Here is an 18,129-nt window from a genome sequence, read left to right as displayed (position 1 = left end):
CAGCCTTCCAATGCCATGAAAATGTTGAGGTTTGGAATATTCATCCCGATTCTGGACAAAAACAATTTCCAAAAAACTGCAACCCTTTGCTGGAACGTGAAGCCCATTTCATATTTCACATAGCTCGATTTTCCACCCAGCTCCTTTTTTAAAGCTCCAGAACCTGGAAAACAAATCGCTGAGGATAATAGTAATTATTCTACTCCGTGAATCCTCTCGTAATATGTAGGGCATTTTCTGCGCAAGTATCATTATGGCTGTTATCTCTGGACATTAATGTATCGTGCATGAGTTTCTCAAACTTAACATTACAGAACAAACGTCTCTGCCAAGGAATTGCACCAATCCTTTTATGCCAAGCATTGCAGAGCGTCTTACAGATCCTGGGAAATAGCACTCGTGTTACTTACAGCATTAGCTCTCGTGCAGAGTCTGCAGGTTATGCATGGTAAGGGTCGGGAAGATGGTGTCTTTTAGCTTGGCTTTTCAGTGATTGTTTCCTTGTTTCATCAGCGGCTCTTCATCAGCCTCTCACATTAGCAGCACAGTTCCCCATCAAAGCGTTGTCCTGCCCCAGTGACAATATTAGTCACCGTCCACTCGGCTCCTACATGATCAGAAGAGTTTCAGGGTGGAAGGAAGGAAGACAAGTGCATGGGGGGGGAAGGGCTGGGGGCTACAGATTGTAATAACAGATTTATGGCAGAAGCACATCATTATAAGAAATGACAAATCACCTCTTGCTAGTGAAGCACCACAGGAATTATTCTAAACCCAATCTGCTCAACTATGTATTCCAAGCCAGGTTCCCTAGTCCATGGGGGTGACTGGATTCATCTCCAAAAAAAGATATGCAACATAAAGGCAGCTCTAGGTTATGACAAGTTGCAGTCAGATTCACAGAGGCTACTCCACTGATAAAAAATGGCGAGTGTACAGTGCACTAACCCTCCCTGAGACATCACTTGCAAGTCCCCTTTATAATAAATGAAATGTATGCACCAGACAAAATAGTAGAGACTTAGCACACTACCCAATTTGTGAGTTAAACTATATGTATAACTATGTGGCTGGCCTTGCGTCTCTGGCTCCATAGGGAGCCCCACAGGCCTTGGCCCAATCCCAGTGCACAGGGCTAGGCAGAAGCCTGGCTCATGTGGGACTGGCCAGAGGCAGCATGGAGCCCTAGGGCCCCATCCCCATGCGTGAGACTAGGCAGAGACAGCGTGAGTCCCTGGGACCTGAAATCTTGCTAGTTTAATATCATCTCTACTACAAGTCCCGATTGCCTTTTCCTCTAGACCAATATGGCTACAACCTGGATACCTGACACATGGAAGATATCGAATTCTAGCCAATTTTTTTACTTAAATCTTCGTATTTTCCCAAGCAGGAAGCAACTGTGACCACCTGAAACCTGAGATCCTGCTCCTTCCTTTGTTTCAAGGTAATTCGCTTCATCACAGATCCTCACGGGAGTTGCAAGGCTCCCTACCAGCTATGAACTGGCTGCCCAGAGGAGTTTTCCATCTATTGACTCCCCTGTGAAATCCTATGAAATAGGGACTTTCATTTCTACCCAATGCCTGATGAAGGGTGTTTGTGCCCGAAAGCTTGTAATCAAAGAATTTATTTTTTGCAAAACTCTTATTTGTCTAATAAAAAAAAAATTCTCTCTACTATGAATCCTGATATATTGTTAGAGACTTTGCAGCTTCCATGACTTTCAAGATATTTATCACAATAAAAGATTACCCAGTTTCTATGGATATGATAAAGACAACAAGTTTTTAATATTATTACTAATTATTACAGGTAGAGTTGGCTCATTTATTACTAATTAATTTTACAACATCTTTAAAATGTGGACACGACAAGAGGGGGAAACACATATGAGACAAAAATGCTCTGAGAAAGCCTGAAATTATGGTAAAATAAGTACATGGTTACTCAATTTAAGCAAGCAGAGAACAAGATAACAACTCGGTCACAGGTGCAACAATGATTTGGTCATCCGTGTTAACACCCATGAAATGTTGTGAAATAATAGTCCCAAACGTGTCTCAATGTTTCTTCAGCTATTATGTTTTCTTAACTGAGGCAGGTCAAACACCGGAAAAGGAGAATGAAGCTAGCAAATGGGAATGAACCGGGAAGGTTCCCCACGTGTCCCTGCAATGGGCATTGGTTCCACAAGGAGCCTCAGGTCAGGGAACTGGCGCCCATCACAGGCACGTGCGGGGAGCAGATTAGAGCTCTGCCCAGGCCCTGGCCCCGCATGCTCTCCACCCTGCAATCCTGGCCCCATCCATCCTGCTTCCAAACGCCACTCCCTACCTGCCTGTGTTCCCATCCCATCCATTCAGCCAAGCCCAACCTGCTCACAGGGATCCATGGACACCCCACCCACCCACCACCCGCTCCAACCAGCACCCACAGCAGTGGGTGTGAAGCAGACGGGCCTGGGTTGCCCGAGTAGCAGGCCAGGGCTCCAGTGCCAGCAGGGGCTGCCAGGAAGCTGAGCTAGGACTCTGCACTGGCCCTGCTCTGCTGCCATTGCAACAGCAATAATGGGCATCTTCCACTGCCCATATACACTTGTCATGTTATATCGAGACAAGGCCCAGGTGTCCAAAATGCCTTTTTCCCCATCTGCAATCAGAGTCTGGCTAAATTTGCCCCCGAGTCTCTTCATAAGAATGACTCTCAATAAATTATTAATGAGTTGAAAGAAAGTGCCAGCTCACCTAGAAAGGGAGGGATAGAGATGTTCGCTGTAGTTCCTTAAAGCAGTTCTACCTATACGTCCCCATGAAAAAAAAATCCTGTATTTGGCAGTCAGGAAATCACAGCAAGCTTCAGGCAGAGGGCTGCATCAAAGAGGTAACTGGGTCTATCATCATTTTTCCCCCAATACAAATAACCAAAATTTGTGTTTGTGGGGTAACTCGGGTCAAAATAAGATCAGATCAAAAATAAGTAATGAAAGCAAACCCTAAAGCAGGCACAAGACTAATGCTACTGGAGGAGGATCTGAATTCAGAAAAAAGATTGGCAGAGGAAGGAAAGCAAAATAGGTGGGAAGATGAAACATGGAAGGATATTGTATATGGGAAACATAGGATGGGACAGGGAAGAAAAGTAGGGAGGGTACAGGAGGATTAGAGGAGAAAGGAAGGAGGGGAATATTAGGGGAGAGGATGGATAGGGAGAGTATGGCTGTTTCCTCTGATGTAGGATTTTCAAGAAGGTAACTGGAGTGCTCTCCTTGGGGGCAAGATATAAGGAGATGAGATGAGATGCCACATGGAGAGCTCCAAAGATGGCATCTCCGGGGTCTCCAAAAGATGCCAGGGATCATATTTAGTCCCAGAAGGTGCCTATAGACATGTGGGAATGCTGCTCCGATGCACAATAATTACAGCACATTGGAGCAGACTTGATTTCATAGATTGTAAGGGCTGGAAGGGACCTTGCAAAATCATCATATCCAGCCCCGTCCCCCTTCACACCCACCATGCACGAGTCAGGAAAGACAACTGGGGTCATGTGACCCCAGCTAGGTGACCGTCCAGTCTCCTCTCGAAGATCTCCAGGATAGGCGATTGCACCACCTCTGCAGGGAGGTTATTCCACAGTCTGGACACCCTGACTGTGAAGAAGTTTTCCCTAAAGTGAAGCCTGAAACAGTCCCCAGGAGTTTATGACTATCACTCAGTTTTTCCCAAGGGTGCCTTGGTGAACAACAAAGACTTGGTAAAGCTTGAGAGACTCCAGAGAAGAGCTGCCCATATAATCAGAGACTTGCAAGGCAAGCCATGTGAGGAAAGGCTGAGGGAACTGGTGGGGTTGTTTGTGGCAGGACAGGTCCCATAAAATGCCAGGCCAGTAACCACTCCAGCGTAAGGCAGGTAGGGGCACCATAACCCTAGTCTTCACGTTATGGTGGGTGTGTGAACTTACGTGGTAAGCCAGGTATGCCAAGGAGGGCACCTGAGTCTATGGGGGTGTTCGACCCCATGCCCAGGAGGAAGGGCGGAGTAGCACCTGAGCCTACAGGGGTATTCAACCCCGTGCCCTAAGCGGAGAGCAGTGTAGAGACTTTTGGCCCTGGAGAGAGAGAGGGCAGTGTTAAGAGGCCCTGGAGAGGGGGAGTAGGTGGCGAGCCCGAGGGAAAGGGCAGTGAAGTTTAGGGGCATAGTTGTGGGGCCCTGGACAGAGGAGGCAGTTGAGAGGCCTGAGCAAGAGGACTGAAAGTTTGAGGCAGAGTTGTGAGGCCCCAGAAATCAGGAGGTAGTTAAGCAGCCCAAGTAAGAGGGCAGAGTGCTATGGGGTGCAGTGGGGTGTGAGGCCGCAGGAAAGAGGAGGCCCGGTGTGTGCCACCCTACTGGAGGCCAGGTGCTAGGCTACGTATGTGAAGGCCCAGCATGTGCCCTAAGTTGGAGGCCAGGTGCTAGGCCAGATATGGAAGGTCCAGTGTGTGCACCAGAAGGGAGGCCAGGAGCTAGGCCTAGAAATATCTGTGAGGCATGGGACACGTATAGGGAAGGTCGGAGCGTGTATGTATGGCCCATGGTACAGCTGGGTATGCAAAGGGCAGCCTCCCACCTATTCACATCTAGAGAAATTGACAACAAGACATGGCAAGTGAAAGAGGTGGGCAGTTTGCCCATGAACAAGAGGGCAGCTCGGTACAGAAACCATGCTTGAGAGGCTGCCCCCTTGACACGCTACATCGGGGAATACATAATGGACTTGGCGAAAAATTGTTCACCAGGGCACCCTTGGAAAAAGCCAGGCATAAGGGCCACAAACTCCTGGAAGACCATTTCAGGCTTAACACTAAGAAAAACTTCTTCACAGTCAGTGTCCAGACTAGAATAAGCTCCCTCCAGAGGTGGTGCAATCACCTACCCTAGAAATCTTCAAGAGGAGACTAGACAGACACCCTGCTGGGGTCACATGACCCCAGTTGTCTTTCCTGCCTAGTGCAGGGGACTGGACCCGATGATCTTGCGAGGTCCCTTCCAGCCCTTACAATCTATGACATGTGGAGGCTGCTGGAACATGCTAATTAGCACACTTCAGCAGACTCAATTAATTGAGTCTGCTCCAACTTACTGTAATTACGGTGCATTGCAGCAGCATCCCTGCATGTCCATAGGAACCCTCTGGGACTCTGATCTCTGGCATCTCTTGGAGGCCCTGGAGATGCCATCTTTGGAGCTCTCCATGTGGCAGCTCATCTCCTCTCATCTCTTTTCAGAGCCACTCTGATTAAAGCACTCCCCATCCCCAGTGCCCCCAGAGCACACGTAAAGACTCCCAGAAACACTAAAATGTTCCAGAACAAACAAGCTATTACAGACTTCCAGTGTCACAAAAACACTGAGGTTTGGGATATTCAGCACAAATACAGTTTTAAAAATCTCCAACCTTTAAGTGAAACTTGAAGTCCATTTTCAAGTCTTCACGTCAGTTGGCACATCTGCATTTCAGCTGGCTCATTTTAAAACTCCAGAATCCACATTGCTGAAAAAACAAGCAAAATTAGACATTGAAGAGTTTACCACTTTACCTGTACTGAACTGTCTGTCGTAATCACTGTTCACTTAAACACATCTGCACCTAGGGCATAAGAACACAATGTACATCTTGGGCACGTCTATACATGCATTTAAGCAAATTATTAAATTTAATTTGCATTAAGATAACACATATTAAGTGATTTTGGCAGGTGTCTACACATGCAGATACTTGGCACCAAAGTTAGTCCCAAGTGCCTGCAGCCTTGCCATATGCACTGTGGCCACCAGCGGAGGGCTCCAGCTTCTGGCCACATGGCTGCCAGCACTTGGTAGTCATGTTGAAGCCAGAGCCAGCTGCCAGCACCTGGAAGCCATCTGGAAAACTGAGATCCCTGGCCAGCCCCTTCCCTGCCCAGGAGCCATGTGCCCAGCACAAGGGCAGAGCTCAGCAGCTCCCTCCTTGCCCACCCTGCCTCCCCACCCCAAAGCTGCTCCAGCCCCTGCCCCTTGCCCCTGCCCACAATCCCCAGTGCCCTGCTGCTCCACCCTGGCCCCTGCCAGCAAAGACCAGCACCCTGCCCACCTGCTCTGTGTGGTGCTAGCCCTGCCATCCCAAGTGGGCCCCTCCTTCCACCCAGGCCCCAGGCCAGCCATGCACCTGCCAGTGAGGGCCAGGGCATTGGCTGCGGGAGGCCCTGCCCGACCCCCTCCTCCTCCAGTCCTCACTCCAGCCCACCTGCCCACCACCAACACATGCCCTGCCCCTGGCTGACCCCCACTACTACACTCAGGACATGCACATGGGTGAAAGAAAAAAAACTCTCTTACTCCTCAGAACACCAGCCCACATCCTTCCCCCCACCCCGCTAAATAAGCGGAACCCCCTCCCCCTCAACAAACAGAACCCCTCCACCACCCTTCCTCACTCATCAACAATAAAAAAACCTGCTTACAAGTGGGAGACTATAGACAATGGGAAAACTATATAAGGGAAAACCTATTTACAAGATTTCAGTCTTCAAGTCCAGAGTAGGGAGCCATGGGAGTGTGTGTGTGTGTGTGTGGGGGGGGGGGGGGCACGCACAGGGGGGAGAGAATACTACACTCAGGACATGCACATGGGTGAAAGAAAAAAAACTCTCTTACTCCTCAGAACACCAGCCCCAATCCAGGCCAGGTGCCCAGCACCCCAGTTCCTCAATGTTACCTGAGGCTGGGCTCAGGCTGGTCCCCTAGTGGCAGGGCAAACCAGGCACTAAAGTTAGTGCCAGGTCGCATATACACCTGTGTTAATGTGCATTAACTAATTGCATCTAAATTTAATATCTGCATTTGCAGGCATCAAATTTAGGCATGATTAGCCTATGTTAATGCACATTACAGGCATGCACATATAGACACAGACTTGTAATGCGCATTAACTCATCTTGTATAGACACCCCCCCATCATTCTGTGTCAGTGGCGGCAAAACAATAGAATGTCATTACTAATATGCCATTTGACAACCATTACCTTTGTGTAACAAAATAAGAACTCTCGACCAGCCAGAGTACTGGTCTCCCACTGCATCTGGGCATGCCGCCTGCCTATGTCATCTGCCATGCCTTTCTGTTAAGTAATTACGATCACAACTGGGCAGGAGGCTGCCCATTCTGGGCCCTGGTGTCTAGGGCCTTGATTACATACTCCTACCTGCCCTTACATGTCCCATGCTTCGCAGATGTTTCTAACAACTGTGTAAAGCTCTGGCCTGAGGCCAGGCCCAACTCAGTACAGTATTGGGCCTCTCACAACCTGCCCTGTTATGGGCCACACTCATACCACCTCCCTCTCACTAAAGCCCCTCACACTCCACCATCTCCACCATGTAAGAGATGGCCTCACTTGTACCACCCCTCCTTTTCCCCAGGGCCACACTCACCCTGCCCTCACCCAGAGGGTCCTCAGGCTTGATTCCCTTCACTCCTTGGCCAGCAAGCATGCAGGCTTTCGGGCATCTCCTGCTACCCTCATCCAACTGAACACTGGAGTTTGCAAAATACTGCACAGACTCTGCCCCATCTCATAGCTGGGTAACTCCCCCCAGCTGCTCTCTATACAGGGCTGCTGGCACGCCCCCTTATTTCTCCGTGGCTTCTCCACTGCTGCCCTCCAATCAGCCGCAGGCCCACTTGTGGCCTCAGGTGCCCTCAGTCACCCTCAGGCTTACCTGAACCAAATTTGGCCCCCCAAGTTAATAGGACCTCAACTCATGCCCCCTACTCGTAGGGACCCCACTCCATACGCCACTCCCTTCTCTGGGGCCCAGGGCCAAACACCCCTGCAGGCTCAGGTGCCCCTCGTCAGCGTGCCTGACCCACCACTCTCCTTCTCTCTCCAGGGTCTTACACCTTAAAGGTCTCAGGTGCCACTCATGCATGTGCCTGGCCCCCCCCATCTCCCTCTTACCAGCCTCTTGCATCCCCAAACAGGATCAGGTGCCCCACATGGATGTGCCTGGCCCCACTACCCACTTTGGGCCTTGGACTCAGGTGTCCCACATAGACAAACCTGGCCCTAACTCCCTCCAATGTTACTAGTAACCCTCCAAATGGTGGGGGGAGGGGTTATTAAGGCATGCCAACCCACCTTTCACCAGGATGGTCCTCAAACCTGGCATTTGCTGGCCCTGCCCCGCCACTGGCAGGATCACCAGGCCTCCCTATCCCAGCAGGGTGCAGTTTTAGGTCATGCCCAGGACCAGGAGCCTCCAAGCCAACCCATAGCTCTTGTCCTTACCTCCGTGCTTTCTCCAGAGCAGCAGCTCCGCCAGGAGATGTTCCTTTCTCAGCACCAGGCAGCAACTGCTGCCTCCAGCCCTGCTGGCCTGAGTCTTAAGATGGCCACTCATCAGGACTGGGCTGCACCTGCCTGTTGCCTGGCTCAGTTCTTAAAGTGGCAGAGCACCGTGAGTGCTCTGACACACGCCTTCCCCCTTAAAATGTTTCCTGGGAAGGGTTTTCCCTGCTGCTCAGCCCACAAGCTCCCACAGAGCTCGCAACCTCCCTTAGTGGCGAGCACCCCCCTGGAGCTCCGCCACACACCTTCCCCATTAAAAATGAGTCCCCGGGGTTTCACCCTGTGGCGTTACCTGCAGGCCCTTCTCCAGCCTGCTGCAGCCCACTCTACATGGCGAGCACCCTTCCAGTACTCCGCAACACTTTGCATTACTTAGTGCAAACGTAATGGCTTACATATTATACTGAGCATGTGGAGGAAGCATGCCACTACAGTATGTTCCTAAAATTCTCCCTTGGCTCAGTTAGACCAGTTCTGAAATCCAATTGCCAGTTTTGGTGTGTAAAATTAAGCTTTCAATATTTAAAGAAGAGACACAGTACTGTTAGTAAAACACATTACCTGATACTATTGAAACTATTGTGAAAAAATTTTGAAATTATTTTGAAACCAAACTGCTCCAACACACATTTCAAGCCAGGTTCTCTAGACCTACAGACTCTTCCAAGCTATTTATAAGCCGCAGTCAAATCCCACAAGCTATTCCATAGCTGAAAGTGACTGGCATTCAGTGCACACTGACAATGCAGCTCTTCCGTTTACCCTATCCTACCAAGAACCCCTCACACATGCTTATACAGGAGGTATTCAAGCACTGCTTCCATCCAAGGTAGCAAAGTAGTCATAGGGAAATACAAAATTTCAAGCCTGTATTTGAGTTTCCATTCTGTGCTCATTGTTATAATACCTCAATGCCCCACAAGTTGTTTTCCAAACGTTAATTTTACAATTATCCTAGACAGAGCTCTGTATTGTAAATCGCTATGCAAAGCCAAATTAATTAGTAACAAACTATACAATAAAGTGCATATGCTGTTCTAATTATGTCATGGAAAGTGGCTGAGTCCAAAAATCTTCCTTAATATACACCACACCATGTCAAGCTCTTGCCATGTGGAATAAAATAGGGAAGCAGAAAACTGGTTGCCACGAACAAGCACATACTGTATAAATGTATATCCTGGCACATAATCAGTCCTCTGGCAGCATACCTGTTGAATAATGCGGAGTTAGGACACATGGATCTCTTGGAAACAACATAATTAATAGTTGCAGAACGTATAAGCAAATGTTTTCAAGTAGCAGCTTGGTCTGCCTTTCATTCTCTGTCACCTCAAATGTTACTCCCATCCTCTTCCCTGTTCATCAGGACCCCCACCTGGAAGTCCCCTTTAACCCTACTCCCATACGCACAGGCAGTTTCCAATTCTTGCCTCTTCACGTTCCACCACAAATGCAATCTTCTCTTGCTATCCAGACGGCTAGAGCTCTCGGCCCCCATCATTTCCCGTCTCGATTACCGCTACGACCTTTGACCTTCCAGATATCACCAGCCCCACTATTCTATGCAAACACAAAGGCCAGGATTATCAGTCGATGTCGCCATGTTACTCTTCACTCTCCTTGGCACATCCAGTCCCCTAGCAGAGACACTCCCAACAAGGAAGTTCTTTGTTCATAAAAACCTGTTCTCCAACTTGATGAAGGTACATAGCATCTCTCGCATACATTGCTCACCATTATTTTCTCCCTCCTTCATCTAACACCTGTATTCATTAACTCTAATGCCATACTGAGGAAAGTTTCATCCTCTCTCATACTTAGCTCACCACAGTGCTCTCCAACCCCCACCCTTATTTCCTCATAAAACACCCACTTTGTTTGCTCAGTCCATCAATGACACCAGCCTCAACTCTTGCTCTTAACTCTCATAAATGGCTTAATTCCTTCTCCCACTTTTCCCCCAAAATCAAGGAATCCCTTCCCTGAGATGATTATGCTCTCTTCCTCCAGACCCCCTCTCAAAATGTAGTGCAGTCTCTGCTTATCCAAGCACACAGCTAATAGCTGTGCTGGGAAGAGATGGGGAAGGTCCATATTTAGGCATCTCATTTAAAAATACATTTGCACGTTTTTTGAAGATGAGTAGCTCTTATGCATCATAGACAACTATCTGTGTATCATACGTATATCTCTTGCTCTTACACTTGTTGCCTGTTCAAGTTCTACCCACTGCCTGGATTATGTGCAAAGAGATTGTCTACATCTTAATTTTTTTCTTTTTGGTTTCATAGAGCCAATCTCCCCTGCTCTAAATGCTGCTGCAAAAAAAATAAATTAAACCACAGTGTCTATTTTAAAGCACCAGAAGCCTAAAATGTGAAAGACAAAGCCAGCATATACTTAGGGATCTACCCAACTTAAGTGGGTAGGTAGCTGGTTTTGCAGGCAGATAGCAGGGCCAGCCAGTGCCACCATTTTCATGGGCTTATCAGTGTTGCCCTCCCCCCCACACCTTTGATTGGCTGAGGGGCCTCAGCAGTCTCACCCCTCCCCGCAGATTGGCTGATGGCCCAAAACTGTGGCTTAATTACCATGATTAGGACCACGGAAACCATTAATCCACATATTAAGCATGGATTAATGATTTCCATGGGTTTACACAAGGTAAACTAAGCCAGGATTTCAGGCCGCCCCCATTCTAAGCATTCAATTAAACCCTAACCTAGGGGTCAGAAACCCCAGCATGTGCATCAGACCATGGCATGTGAAGCCATTTTGCTCAGCATGCCACAACCAGCCAAGGCTCTGGCTGCTTTTGGTAGGTCCCTACTTATGACTATATAAAACTTATCATGATCACACAGGAGATCAGCAGAAATTAACATAATTTGTCACCATAGATCTCACTGTACAACCACACCCAGAATTTAGCAGCAGCACAAGGAAGCCCATTGGTTGAGCCATCGGTGATTTATCTACAAAGCTGTTACATACAAAGAGAGAGAGAGAGAGAGAATATGGTCTCTAGAAGTGTGGACAGGAACCAGAGCTTCTTCATTTCACCTCCCCTTCCTGGCCATGGAAACTTTGGGCTCCCTGTTGCAGCACAACCTCTTGCAGGAATCTTTCCGGGATGCCTGGACTCGCTTGCTAGAGAGCTCTACCAAGTTCCACGTGGTCACATGGGGTACCCTGCTGCTGTATTTGTCTTCCTACTACTTAGCCTCGCTTCCTGGATTCATTTACCAGTTCATCCCAGCCATGAAGAAATACAAAATCCAACAGGTAATACCAAAACAAGGAGGGGGGTGGGGGGCAGGAGCACAAATTGTGCAACTCAGAAAGGGGAAGAGGAAATGGTACCAAACAGGATTGTACAAATTACAGAAGGAGAAAGACCGAATTGCAGAGTGGGGAAGGGGTATGCAGGAAGTCATAGTGGAAGATGAATCCCTCTATCACAAACATTTATTTGCAAATCAGCACTTAGTATTGCTGCACCTTGATGTTTGCTTTTTAAACACAATAATCCAGCAGAAAGATTTTTCTCCTCTTCCAAAATGGGACTAGATCTGTGGCTAATGTCTGTTCTCAGTAATTGGGGGGCAACCCATATAGAACCACATCTAACATCCCAGATAATAGGAACAGAACTTAAGGATCGCTAGGTCCATAACTGAGTTAATATTTTTAGGATGACCTTAAAGACCCACTCCCCTGCCAGGCCAGGCCTCTCCAGGTGTGCTATCTAGTACCAGCTAAAATAGTACAGCCTGTTCCATGGTCGGCTTGTTGGTGACTGAACTAGCTCCCTCACCTGGGCTAGCCTGGATGAGGAGAGTGTGGGGGCACCCAGCAGGACTAAAAACAAGGGTGGATCAGCTCCCTGTGAGCCAACGGCCATCCAAACCTGGAGAGATGGGCACCACCTGCTCACTCTGCCCAAAGAATCACCAGTGATGCATAGCATCTAAGGCGACCCAACAGTGATAGCAGACTCAGGATTTACTTAAATACCCACTTAAGTTGGTCGGTCACTTATATCCAGGGTTCTACCCAGCAAAGAAATTTGGGAGACAGTGTGTTACCAGGAACATAACACAAACGAAAATGAGAAGAAACATGGAAAACCTAATTTACATTACTAATTATTGCACTCTTACTGCAACCTGAAAATCTGATAGATCCTCTCCCCTAAAACTATTTACAAATCAGGAATATGCAGCTTGGGATAGGTCCTTTCAAGAACCATCTTGTAAGCTGTTTTTTCTGTGTAGAGTTGTAAAAGAGACGTGTGCCAAAGACCGCAATGAGAGCTGAGTTCCTGCTGAAATGATTACTTTAATGCTGCTGTAATTTGATCATGCTCTTGAAGTAGTACTGGGGTGCCTCATGTCTTGAGCTAAAATCTGACTATTAAGTAAAATCTAAAGAAAGGAATGAATGAAAATGAACTTTCTCTAAGATAGTGCATAAACTCTTTGGGGCTTTTGGAAGGAACCTAACTAGGTCAGTTCCAGTTCTACGCCGAAAAAGAATCATTGCAGGAGCAACTCAAGTATTGCAAGGTTAATGTGTCAGCAACATACAGGTGACAGCACCAAATTACCTATCTATTCATGTTAAATGTGACAGATCTGGAGCTGCTGGGTGTTTCCATAATAACATACCACTCCTGCATTTGACCTATTTATCTGGATGTCTCATGCATGTATGCATATCCCAAGTTAATCCTGCAGTAAGGCAGTCAAGAAGTGCAGGCAGAAAAATAAACAATATGACATCAGCTCAACAAACACCCAGAATTACAGGCTAGAGTTAAATGAAACAACAAATTTCAGTTTTTTCCAAAATTTGCATTTTCAGAATTTGTCTCACCCCAAATGAGGACAAAAAGCAAAGTACTCAGACTTTTTAATAAAACTGCAGTTCTGCCATATTCCATTTGAGAAACACCAAAACATGTAGTCTTTCAAACCAAATGTGTGCCCTGTAATCCAAGCCACCTGCTGACTGAATACTGAGCCTTTCAGGTTCCCTGCTACAGAGCCAGGAACCTGGAAGTCTTCAGCACAGGGAGCTCAAGCCAGTGTTTTCTGGTTTAGGGCTCCAGCTCTGCTCCAGGGTGCCTGGAAAAGACTGAAAACCAAAGCATAAGAATTGCTTAGCAGGTCTTCCCAGCTCCTTCCTGTCCAGCCAGGAATCTTGGCTTAAGCCAAGAGTCTCAGAGCTTTTTGGACCTTTATACACGCCACAAAATTGCTTGAATTCCCTTTTGCACCACTTTCACAGTGCAGCTGTTTACACTGTCAGTGGCTTAATGTGCATTAATGGTGCAGCTGTTTACACTGTTGGCAGCATATTGCACATTAAATGACTTCAGGATGCAGCAAAATAAAACATGTCCAAGGTGTTTTAGTTTGCTACCTTACAGCCGTGGAGGGAAGCCCTGGGCCCCATGCAGCTCAGGGACTGTGGAGGCAGCCCGTGCATGCAAGTTCCACTGAAGTGGGGGGGAAAAAGCAGCGACCCTGATCCTTTGGGTTTTTTTGTTGTTTTTTTTAATCCCCGGAGCCTGCCTGCCTGCCTAAGCTGCGTGGGGCCCCGGTGCTTCCCTTCACACAGCTGCAGTGCCCTCCAGGACCACCCAGGCCACGTGCCTAAAGGCGGGTGCCAGCTGGGGGGTACCACCACCACTGTGGAGGGAAGCACCCCCTCCTACCCACAGCTCAGGGACTGCTCAGCCCACTGGCAGCTTGTCCTTCCCCGCCACTGTCAGAGAGGCAAGTAAGGATCGGGACCGACCCTTGTGTACACGCCACAGGGGTTTACTTCGCCCTAAATCGAAGCGGTGTTTTTAAAAATCCACCACTTCAATTTAGGGAGAATTACACCAAAGTAAACCCCGTGACATGTACAAGCAGTCCTAGACTCCTCACTACCTGGTTTGGAGCTCTCCTGACCTGAAAATTCAACAAACTCTTTATGACTCTGGATGTGCAAGCCCAGGGAGCCCACATCAAGTTCAGAGGCGTGGAAAGAGTCCCTGGGCATCTGGGGCAGCCATCTGCTTCCTTTTACTTGGGAAAAATCAAACTGAAATTATTTGTTTTTTCTGAATTGAAGATTTTGGAATTTCCTGTTTGGGGGACACTTTCTACTCTGTAGAGCAGCAGTTCTGAGCCTTGACCAGCTCTGTGAATAACCAAATGAAAAATCTTTGTTCAACCTAACATGCATGTAGCCCACAACTTTTATCCCAAGTCTAATTTAAACTCAGAACCTTTGATGGGTTCATCTCCCCTAAAGGTGCAGAGGAAGTACACTCATTCTGTATTTTTATGCTACAAGTGTTTGTTGTGTAGTGCCTCTGCGACAGACAGGCCTGCAGAATTAACCAAAAAGCTATGGCTAGTCTTTGCTGTCTTTAGGGAGCAAGGCATGGATAGAGCTAGCATTTTGAAAAGAGGGGTGCAGATGATGTAGCGTATCATTTTATTACACAACACACATTTTATCCAAGATAAAAAGAAATTAGAAGCTTTATTAGTCTGCCTGGGGCCTAGGCCCATATTATTTGGTTTAAGGTTAAAGCAAAAACAAATATAACTTTATTAGAACGTGCACTCATTTTCTATTGCTTCTATCATGTATAAAAACACAACAAGCTAGGCAAAAATTAATCATAAGACGGTGTTTCTTTAGTCCTGTTGTCGTTAGAATTAAATGTGCATATCTTTCAGATTCATCAAACAAAACGTAGCCCTCTTGAGCATCTTAGCCAGTAGCTTCCTGCCCTCTAATTAATAATTAATTCTTTATATCCTTTTATGTTCTCATTATCCCTCAAAAAATTTTTGTACATCCTACTGTATATATTGAAGCCAGCAGAACATCTGCTAACTTCAGTAGTTAAGAAAAATAATGTTTTTAAGAAAATCATTTTTTCATTATCATCTTTTTTTAGGACAAGCCAGAAACTTGGGAAGATCAGTGGAAATGTTTCAAGATGACATTTTATCATATATTCACTCTCCATATACCACTGTCCTTAGCTGTGTACTTTTACGTGGAGTATGCCAATTTACCATGCGACTGGAACTCCATGCCTCGATGGTATTATATCTTTCTAAAAATATCAAATGCAATGACAAGACCAAGTTCTACTGTCTTTAGTCATGTTAAAAAGTCCCACTGACTTCCATGTTCTGCAGCTCTTGTTTTCCAATACTGTCCTAAATCCTCTCCGGCCTGCTTTTTGTTCCATGCACAGAACTGAAATCAATCACGGGGCTGACTCTTCACATATTCTTAGGGGACGTTTAAGAGTTGAAAGTGAATTCTGAGGTTTTTTGCATTGCACGTGGAATTTTTAGGCCGGATGACAATGCTTACACTCACAGGCTATATTGCTACATATGTACTTTGCTTGTGTTTCAAAAGGACACTCATGCTGCTTCCCATATTTTTTTATGCTTTAGAGCATGAGTTACATAGGTTTTGTGTCTTTTATGTCTAGCATGATTCTGGTCATCTTGAGTTTCTATTGAATTTGCAGCAGGGCATCTGTGTATTGCTTCTTTCTTTTGGCCTTTCTCATTGGGTTTTGAGGTTTTGTTGCACATCATGCCAATCTGAACTACCAATGAATCCAACAAATTAGAGTTTAAATAAACAAGCGGAATCAAAAGCAAGGATGATACATCACAAAATACATCTCCTTATGACAGCTATAAATTAAATTACACAATCTACTATTTCACTTATGCATCACTAATCGCGATGATCTGTGTTTCATAAAATTAAAATAGCAGCTAATTATATTTTGTGAGAGTAAAACGAATGCAGATTACAACAGGTTGCTTTACAATTTCTGAATATTGTATTAACTCTTTTCCTATGGAAAAAGGTTGTACTTTGATCATTTCACCATTTCAAAGTGAAACAAAAAGAGGGTACTTACTAGAAATGACTTCTTCTGGGGTCTCCATTGTGCACTCACACCTATGGTGTGGGGCACTCCTTGTATTGTGAAACCTTAAACACAGGCCATGTATCTGGCAATTGCATGCTCACCAGACCAATACAGATTGGCTGGCTAGATGTTCAGTCTTAAGCTTGAAACTACAGACTGATTTCAATGGTATTTGATCTGCAATGACGCTTTGTCTTGACGGCACTTGTCTTACTGCTGCTGCTGCCGCCCTCCCACTCCATGCTGCAAGGCTCTCATATTCAGATGTTTAAAGAGAATGACTTTGATCGATGATGCAATCAGACTCAACAGCCTTAATATAAAGACTGTGTAGTGAGTACCAGTCATACTCTGGGAACTGGCAAGCAATTTCAAATTATGAAAACTGAGATTCCAAAATTTGAGTGAAACAATAGACTCTGGCCTTAAGAAAGACCAGACTGGTGCCATGAGTTGTCTTTTGTGAAGGCTGAAGCAGGAATTTCTCCCCAAAACTGAAAAGGCTGGATCACAGAGGGAAGGTGATATTGCAAGCGGCCCATTAGGAACTAATAATCCAAATATGGTGTCTGAGGTATAAAACAAGTGTGCGGCACTTAAGACTCTTACAGAAGGACTCAAAACAGTAATGTCTAGTCTCTAGCAAAGTCTTAGGTACTCAAAATAAGTTTAATTGCCACATTGAAGTAGGTGCCCTTTAAATCAAAAGCGATGATACTCCTGGTAATAATATAACACCTACAAGGTGGCCAGTCAGAGAGAACACATCTCAGAAATAAAACCACAGAATCCTTCAGACAACTAATGGCTTATCAGAGGTATAGCTCCATTTTGAGTTTGTTAATTGGGTTGTAAACATTAGACCGGTATAAGCTCAGGAGGCGTATGATATTATAAATATGTTGGTTGAAGCAAAGTTACTTTTTTACTTTTCTTCTGGTGACAATTTCATATCTACAACCAGGGCGTCCTATTTGATTGTTGTTGGGTGTTATACAAATATATTTGTTCACATTTTAATCTCTCCAACTCCTACTAGGTATTCTGCAATTGCTCAAGTCTTTGGATGTTTGCTGATTGAAGATACTTGGGAGTATTTCATACATAGGCTATTGCATCACCGAAGACTATACCAATACCTCCATAAAGTTCATCATAACTTTCAGGTAAGGAAACAAAGTTGGAATATAATTTAGACTGTACACTTGAGATTGCACTGAAAATTACAATTGGCTTTTAAATCAGCAAAGATATAAATCTTCCACTAAGAATGCAATAATAGCAGTGTTGATCATGTGATAACACTGAGTTGCCTGTTTTTATGCTGTAAGGAGCCAAGAAAGAAATTCAAGGAAAGAAACAACATTAAACCACTAAAGACATGTTAATTGAACAGGATGTCAGAGGAAGCTGAGCTGCAGAAACTTTGCATACCTTAGCTCTTCAGTTTTGCCTTAGTAAAGTTTTACACAACTTTATAAAGGTTTAAACAAAGTGAGTTCAGCTGTAATATTAGAATAGCTCTCTTCCACCTCTGGCACACTTTTTTTCTAAACTCCATTTTGGGGGAAGGAAGGATCAGCTCCAGTTTTGTCCTGAAAAGGGGGAGGGGAGGAAGAAATCCAGGCTAGAGAGAAATTTACCATTGTTGAAGTGAGAACGTTTTATTTCTTGGAAAAATCAGAATATGGGATGGGGGAAACTGCTTCCTATTGATAGGCAGGATCACAATGCTCTTCATATGCACTAACAAGATAAATGGTTTTCTTTTTTCCAGGCGCCAT

The 18,129-nt window shown here is 45.8% G+C and overlaps 1 protein-coding gene and 1 long non-coding RNA gene across 2 annotated transcripts; one reads left to right on the top strand and one right to left on the bottom strand.

Annotated features, from left to right (window-relative positions):
* Positions 1-402: 402 nt before the first annotated feature.
* LOC112550806 lies at positions 403-8,256 on the bottom strand. Its single transcript, XR_003094816.1, has 3 exons — positions 8,158-8,256; positions 5,437-5,532; positions 403-607 (listed from the first exon to the last, which is right to left on the bottom strand). It is a non-coding gene; the product is annotated as an uncharacterized LOC112550806 (long non-coding RNA).
* A 3,139-nt stretch (positions 8,257-11,395) lies between these two features.
* LOC102385282 (methylsterol monooxygenase 1-like) lies at positions 11,396-17,733 on the top strand. Its single transcript, XM_025207864.1, has 4 exons — positions 11,396-11,655; positions 15,338-15,486; positions 17,385-17,511; positions 17,677-17,733. The coding sequence occupies exons 1-4, from the start codon at positions 11,449-11,451 to the stop codon at positions 17,731-17,733; spliced, it is 540 nt and encodes a 179-aa protein (XP_025063649.1). The 5' UTR covers positions 11,396-11,448.
* Positions 17,734-18,129: the final 396 nt, after the last annotated feature.

The sequence above is a fragment of the Alligator sinensis genome, unplaced genomic scaffold (genome assembly GCF_000455745.1).
Source record: "Alligator sinensis unplaced genomic scaffold, ASM45574v1 scaffold741_1, whole genome shotgun sequence".
Lineage (NCBI taxonomy): Eukaryota > Metazoa > Chordata > Crocodylia > Alligatoridae > Alligator > Alligator sinensis.
The sequence above is the reverse complement of the archived record's forward strand: the minus strand, read 5'-3'. Positions and strand labels throughout refer to the sequence as shown.

Excerpts from the sequence above, each read along its gene's own strand:
- LOC102385282 (XM_025207864.1), top strand. The coding sequence starts at position 11,449 with ATGGAAACTTTGGGCTCCCTGTTGCAGCACAACCTCTTGCAGGAATCT. Across the intron at positions 11,656-15,337 it reads AGAAATACAAAATCCAACAG|GACAAGCCAGAAACTTGGGA; the intron begins GTAATACCAAAA and ends ATCTTTTTTTAG. Across the intron at positions 17,512-17,676 it reads AAGTTCATCATAACTTTCAG|GAGCCAAGAAAGAAATTCAA; the intron begins GTAAGGAAACAA and ends TTATGCTGTAAG.